This window comes from Salmo salar, chromosome 15, assembly GCF_965601325.2.
Source record: "Salmo salar chromosome 15, fSalSal1, whole genome shotgun sequence".
Classification (NCBI taxonomy): Eukaryota; Metazoa; Chordata; class Actinopteri; order Salmoniformes; family Salmonidae; genus Salmo; species Salmo salar.
Window position 1 is genome coordinate 53,495,591 of NC_138305.1, and position 7,584 is coordinate 53,503,174.

Genomic DNA, 7,584 nt, shown 5'->3' on the forward strand with positions numbered 1-7,584 from the left:
TAATGATCTTCAGAAATTACTTTGTCAAAACAACAAAATAACTAGAGCTTTGTAATGATGCTGAAAACTTCGGAGACATTTTGGAGGATGCACAGAGGGACATTTTGTCACGTTAGTCTTTATTCATGTAAAAAAATCGGATTTATTGTATTTTCCATGTGGTCACTCAATGTAATATAATAAATCAAATATTTGTGCACGATTTCTACTTAAAATATTAAAGCTATGCTAAAGGCTCTCATTTCGTGGATCAATCCCAATATCTATGCTTTGAAAGTAGTTTCATGTCCAAGGAAGTTTTTACAGTACTGAAAGAGTACAAACATTTTTTTTTATCAATATGTTCCAGATATTTGCAACCTGCAAATAATAAAGATAATTATGTTAAACCAAGAATAATATTTGTATTTATTAAAATGTATTCTAATGAGATTCAACTCAACAGTACAATTTCCCACGTGACTTCTAACTTGCTCAAATGGGACGGCGTCCCAGACAGATTCGCCTTCTCCGCAAGGCGTGCTGTTGTTGTGTGACAAAACAACACCATTATAAGGCGTTGGAATAGTTTGGTGAGCGTTACTGAAGCTTCTCTGTTTCTGCGTCTCGAAGGAGTGAGGGGGTAAAACAACAAAACAGGTATTGTAAACGATTATTTCTGCTCTCTTACAAATTGTTCTGAAGGCCACCATGGATAATTTTTATTGCACTTTTAGAGGTGTAACGTTCACCACTTTACTAGTTAGAAATAACCCTCTAAGGGTCCTTGATATTTAATGATGGTCTATATATGACACACAGGAAATCAAGATTACATTAACGAATATGTATATATTAATGTTTCATTCACTTCTCACTTACTCACCCTATGGACATTCCATCCCCAACGGACACCTACCCTGCCCCCACCCACCAATGGACCTTTATCATTGCGGGGTGTGTGTATGTATGAGTATGTATGTATGTATGTATATATAGATATATATCTCACCACATTTTTGTGTATACACACCTCATTTAAAAAAAAAGTATTGTCTCATTCACTTCTCTTTTTTTGACCTACACAGTTGGAGCTTGGAGCATAAGAAATTCACTGTACCCTGCGACTACATCTGTGACCCTGTGTGTGTGACTAATAAACTCATCTAATCATCAGTCTCTCTGTCTACTATCTTCATAGATCACTCATCAAATATCCTACACCCAGTTCCACCATGAATATCCAGTCAGCTATCAACAGGGAGGTGTTTGCTCCCCGGGATGAGAGGATGCTAGTGGCTGTGGAGGTGAAGAGGAGAAAAAGGAAAAGGGTCCCCTTTCTGCCCACTGGAGGCAAGGGAGAATACATGACATACATCTGTTTGTCAGGTAACACCTATTTATTTTTATTTTTTTATGCATCCAACATCATGACTACATCTGCTTTCTACATTTTTTTTGTTTGAGAAAAAATAAGTGTCTCGGAGTAGGTGGTGATCTAGGATCAGTTTTGCCTTTTAAGGATGCACCATGCAGAAATCACTCCACCATTTCCTGGTTGCAAAAATTCTAATAGTTTGCCTAATTTCAGTTGATATGACAACAAGCAAGTGTAGAGAATCACTACCGTCTAAACGGCTGTGAAATATATTTTCCATAGCCAAAAACAGTATTTTCTGCTGTTTTGAAACTGGTGTACCAAAGTAAAAATCTCTCAAAAATGAAACTTAAGAACAGGAAGCATAGAAATGATGCACATAGAGCAGATCTACAGCTTCTTAGACTGGCTTTCAGTAAGAATGACAGATCTATAACTCACCTTTCTATGTGAGTTTGGTCAGGTATCCCAAAAAGTTACATATTGCAACTTTAAATCATAATGAATAAGGAGGGAGACCTGATCCAGATGAGCATTCCTACATTGACTCGCCGTGAATATGGGCCCAGGTATACTGAGATGACCGGTAGATAGATCAGTGTGACTTTTACAATTCACTATCCTGTTGCTACTCTGTAGTCCTGCTATGTACAACTCTCTTCAGTAGGTTATTGAAAATCTGCATTGTTTAACTGTCTCATAGTGGCATTGTCTGAGCAGAAGGATGCAGAGGTATTCATCGTGATTCAATAACGACATTGTGCTGCTGTTAATCAAAGATCTCTGCGTCTGACACTGTCAGAGGACATGGATCATTCACATATTTAGCTGTGTTCAGTGTCACCCGACTTCATAGTCACTATTGTTACTGTGATGAAGTCACCCAGAGCCATGGACATTCACTGGCCCTACCCAAACACCACTGATGGGTGGGTGATGGCTGGCTGGGTGTCCTCAGCTGGCACTGCCATTCTCCCCCCATTACAAAACCCTCATATCGTGTGAGCAAGAGAAACCACTGAAGAAGAATAGGCATTGGCGGTCTGTTTGTTGATCTGTGATGGTGACTGATCGCTAATGGCTTCTGTGTTGGGTTAATTTGTTCACAATGAAACGCATATCCATTACTGGATAGCCAGTCTTTTATCAAGTGTCTTTTAATCTTCTATCTTGACTCCAGTAGGGAGTACATTTACATTTCCTTCCTCTATTGTGGATGTTATGAAGTGTGCTTGCTTACCTTTCAGTATTGGCATATTTGTAAGCCCTTAACCCCTCCCAATGCCCCAGTGACCAATAAGAAGCCAGCTCAGCTCCTCATCACCAAAGTCAAGCGGTTTGGAGGCTCCGCCCCCTTCACCAGAAGGTCACAGTGGGCCGTGGAGCAGCTCCGCCAGGTCAACGGCATCAACCCCAACAAGGTGACCTCACCACCAGTATACATGCCTATTGGCTGGGATTGGAGGACCTTCTGACCCATGTCTGTTTGTTTAGACCACTATTCCCTCTACTGTCCTGTGACCTATACTGTATCCCACCTGTGTGTCTCCCTCAGGACTGCCCAGAGTTTGACCTGGTGTTCGACAACGCCTTTGACCAATGGGTGGCCAGCTCAGCGCCAGAGAAGTGCATCTTCATCCAGATCATGTACCACGCCTGTCAGACCTATTGGGAAGGCAAGGAGGGCGTCCCTGGTAGCCCAGCTGGGGACCAGCAGAAGGCCCCAGGGGGCCAGAGTAGCCCAGGGGCCCAAGGGGGCCAGATGGGAGGACCAGGGCCCCAGGCTAGACGGAAGAGCACCGTGGGTCCCAGGCCCCGTCATACTGAGTTTGTCAACTGTCAGTCCAAACTCACGGGAGGTAAGGGAGTGTTGAAGGAAAAGCACAGTCTATCAACAGTCGGTCCCAATTCACTCCCTTCTCCTTGGTCCTAACCCTTCCATGTTTTCAAATCAAAGTGCTAGGGGAAGGGTTAGGGAGTGAATTTGGGTCATGTGTGAATTTTTCTGGGACCACTGGGTCAACCCTAGGAGTGGCTTGTCTTCTCTCATATAATATGGCAGGGACTCCAATTCATGTTTGGTTCTGTAGTTTCTACTTGCCTATTTTGATCACAGTTATAATACGGCTATTATCAGATTCCACTATTTGTGTCATTCTAACAGATGCCTGCAAAATGAATCTGGTCGTGTACCGTTGCAAGGTCTTTTTCAACCGCATGAAGAAGGTGATCGTTTCAAACCAAAGCCGTTCTCAGGCTGGAGGTAAGCGAGTTAAAAAAAAGCCCAAATAACCTCTAATACTCACTGAGTAGCAACACAATCTCTGCAGAGATGACAAAAGGCGTGTGGTGATGACCTTAGTAGGCCTGTATCTGTTCTATTCTCATGGATTCCTAATCCTCTCTCAGGAGAATGATGGGTTTGGTCTATTGTCTTCTGTTACACCTCTCCACTGCAGTAGAGAATGCCTCTTCTATGAGGTTGTGCCTAGATGAGTGGTGACTTTGTGTCCAAACCTCCTGCTAAAAAACAAAGGCTGGCCTTGAGTCTCCGGGGCAGGGAGACTGAGAAGGAACGCGGCTCCCCATTGAACCCGCTGACAGGGGGGTTGTCATGTGTAGCACTGGGAGAGGTGCCAGGCGGTTGCAGGGCCTAGAGACACAGAGCAACAGCAAATGTTGCGGAGTCTTTGTCCTAAGCTGACCAGTCCAGGGCTTGTATCCACAAAGCGTCTCGGTGTAGGAGTGCCTTTTGGATCATAATGAATATTATTATATGGGTAGATCCTAGATCAGCACTGCTTCTTTGTGATACATTCACCCATGAACATACTGAACTCATGCCTAGGCTGTTTTATAATTGGTAATTATCAATGAACAGGATTTGTTTGCACTCTGAGTATCCCATCTCTGATGCACTGCTCTCTCTGTTGTGCAGCAGGTCCTAGAGCAGGTCCCAGTGGGCAGCGCCCTCCAGGGGGCAGTATGGGTAGTGTAGTCCAGAGGGCCAGCCAGGCCCTGCAGGAGCGTGGGGAGAGACTGGGCCGGGCCGAGGACAAGACGGTAGACCTAATGCACAAAGCCCAGCAGTTTGCAGACACTGCTCACAAGGTGTGACATAGCATTATTGAATGTAAATGGTGCACACGCTAACACACACGCACAGATTCAGCATGTGGGTAAAAATTTGACTTCACCCTCTGAGTTTGGTCCACTTTGGTCCCACTTTTATTATGAAGTGTGCATCATTCCACACTATGGGATATCCTGCTGTGTACGTTGACTTTGTTCAGAACGTTTACCCACTGAGAAAGCCAGGAGAGCTACAGTCGGCCTCCTCTAAACAAACATTTATCAGGCCCTAGAATGCCCTCCCAAGTGGCCCATCGAAGTGAGGTGGGGGGGGGGGGGGGGGAAATGTTTTTATTTCATAGGAAATTATCTAGAATGTGTAAATTATGATTTTCTTTCTCCTCTAGCTGGCTCTGAAGCATTCAAACTAGAGGCATATCTTCCTGTGGAACCGCTCCTGGAGTCGTTGGCCCTAATTTACTTGTTCATTCTATGTAATAACATTTATACTCATCTTGGACTGAGTTGAAACTAATGGACTAATGTTTGGACTGAGTTGAAACCCAGTGGTCACACTGCAATTCCTCTGTGAAGAATCCTGTCTAGTACTGGGTTATTGCGCTTGCTATTAGGACTTAGACTGTGGACAAGCAACTGTCACTTGTCAGAAGGACATTAAAATGTTTACAGATGGGCAGTGGGGAGGACGGCCCAGTTATGGACCCCCAGCATTAAAGAATGACCTTTCACCTCTAGAACGGGTCCTGTGGATTACATGGTGTCCTTTCATGGGATAGATGGCTGGTATACTGGATGGCAATGTAATGTCACAATGCTCCCACTGTTTGAGTGTACATGTCTTCCCTGCTTCAGTAGCCTCTTCTCTCATAACGAGGATTTTAGATTTTATTGATGAACTTTTGTTTTGTGCGGTTTTAGATATGTTAATATGGATTCATGAATTCACACAGTGAACGGCTGACAAGTGAAGTTGAACCTACGTGTCTCCACCATGAATATATTATTTCAGTGGTGTTTTATTTTTTGCTCATTGCATAAATCATTGATCATTTATGACTGAATAGGCACACACACAGAGCAGCTTGTGAATATTGGCACGAACCGATGCAACTCGGATTGCAAATTAATTCCTGTTATTTTTCTCTCTGCATTGTTGGGAAGGGCCCATAAGTAAGCATTTCACTGTTAGTCTACACCTGTTTACGAAGTATGTGACAAACCCATTTTGTAGATGTATTATTTTTTTTATTTTTTTTTTACAAATTGCACATTCATTGACTGTTTGAATGGCATTGAATGCATAAGTGTGGCTCTTTAAAGGTTATTGCCTTCATGGTTGTCAGAGCAGGTGCAGGGGAACAAGGAACACCTGGTGAAATCATTTTTTTTTCTTTGCATGATTGTGTAATAGTCTTGATTTCTTTGCTCTTTCTGAAGTGGAATATGCACTCATTTGCTTTCACTGTTTTTCCATGCTCAATTCCTCCAGTGCCCTTTCCCTGCTTGTATCAAAACCATTGATTAGTCACCAATCACTGTTCCAAATTCAAGTTAATATGTTCCTATTTGATTCTTGTCTTTGTCTAATCGTGTTTTGATTAATTGATCCCCTGAATTGTCCCTGTCTTGTCTGTTTTTGTCTCTTGTGCCATATCTACATGTATGCATGTCCTTCAAATGCAGGTTCCATGTGAAAAAAGTTGAGTGTAGCAGTTGGAATGGTGGATTCATGTATGTAGACCAGGGGTCTTCTAGGTGAAGTCATAAGGAAGGTATTTAATGTTGGCATGTGACGGTAATCGCGTCCACCCAGCCGGCTCTATGCAGTAGCAAATTGATCCTGGGGACGACGTTGGGTTGAAGAAGTTTCTGATTTAACACTGTATAGATGATACCGGGGAGTTGGATAGTGATGAGGAGACTGGTAGAGATGAGATGGTTAGTGATGAGGGTTGGTTAGAATGAAGGTGTATTTGCTGAAGGTCTAGCTCAATGCTATTTTGATGCCCAGTGATAATGTTTTTTTTTAATTCTACACAGTACAGACAGTTTTGGGATGGAGTTTTCCTTAACTCTTATCTTTCGGTATTTTTTTCATTAGTCCATTGACATAGTTTCAATGCTTGTCAGCAATCAAGTTTTCAAGATATGTAACTTTCAAAATGCAGAAATCATCCCTGAATGATGCTTTTTGTGTCATAAGATGCAGCAACATGATACAGGAATCATCCCCATATGATGCATTTTGAAAGTTACATATCTTGAACTTGATTGCTGACAAGCAAAACATTTTGACTGTCAATGATGGACCAATGAAACACAGACAATTTTGGGGTGGAGTTTTCCTTTAATTGATATGCTTTAGCAGCTGGGGCAGTGTGTCCCTCCTTTATGCTGAACGTCTCATAGAAAGTGAGAGCGTAGTCTTACCTCTGCCTTCAGAGTACTCATATTAGAATGAAGCTTGTTCTGTGGCACCGAACTGTCAGGAGTGGAATCCAAAGAGGGCGCTTGTCCTGACTGCATGTTTTCTGTTGCTATATTACTGCTGTGGCAAAAGATGGGTTAGAATCTACATTCATTGCCCAAGAAGAGTGCCTCACTACCTTTTAAAAAAAAAAAAATGTATAGCCTGATCGTGGAGTAAAACCCTGTACTGACATCTGTTTTATTGTTCCTAGAAATGCAGAGTATTTAACATTGCCTTATACTTATACTACAGAGCTTCAAGTACTGTTCTAAGTGTAAATGAGATTTCTTGTACTGCCTTTTAATGAAGAAGAGCAATGACCTTAACACTCCTTTTTGACCCAATAAATGAAATTGGACCAATCTGATCTCTGTTTTCATTGTGATAGTGTCGCGTGTGTCCCTGGACAGAGGTATAGGACGTTACTTCTGTTTGCCCTATTTCCCGACAGTAGAGGGTGCTCAAACAGCAGTCAAATCTGATCCACCGTCCACAAATGATGTCATTACTTAAAGGTATTCTTTGAACATGTAATTATTTTTGCGTAGACAACACATTTGAATGTTCTAACAGATAATGTAGGTGATAACCTATGGTCAGGATTGTTAGGAATATTTTCGATCTGTCAAATTTCAGTCACCAATGATTGTTCAGTAGAAGGAAA

General features: G+C 42.3%; 1 protein-coding gene across 1 annotated transcript; it reads left to right on the plus strand.

The window, feature by feature from the left end:
* The first annotated feature begins 483 nt into the window (after nucleotides 1–483).
* Nucleotides 484–7,282, plus strand: stxbp6l (syntaxin binding protein 6 (amisyn), like). The gene is made up of 7 exons (XM_014144955.3): nucleotides 484–639; nucleotides 1,181–1,368; nucleotides 2,648–2,778; nucleotides 2,913–3,216; nucleotides 3,522–3,620; nucleotides 4,296–4,468; nucleotides 4,837–7,282. Exons 2-7 carry the CDS (start codon nucleotides 1,215–1,217, stop codon nucleotides 4,858–4,860), a joined length of 885 nt encoding a protein of 294 aa, XP_014000430.1. The 5' UTR covers nucleotides 484–639; nucleotides 1,181–1,214; the 3' UTR covers nucleotides 4,861–7,282.
* The last annotated feature ends 302 nt before the right edge of the window (nucleotides 7,283–7,584 follow it).

Bases quoted from the DNA above. Each gene is read 5' to 3' on its own strand.
- stxbp6l (XM_014144955.3), top strand. From the start codon at position 1,215: ATGAATATCCAGTCAGCTATCAACAGGGAGGTGTTTGCTCCCCGGGAT. The intron at 3,621-4,295 runs GTAAGCGAGTTA...TCTGTTGTGCAG, and splicing joins AAGCCGTTCTCAGGCTGGAG to CAGGTCCTAGAGCAGGTCCC. The intron at 4,469-4,836 runs GTGTGACATAGC...TTTCTCCTCTAG, and splicing joins TTGCAGACACTGCTCACAAG to CTGGCTCTGAAGCATTCAAA.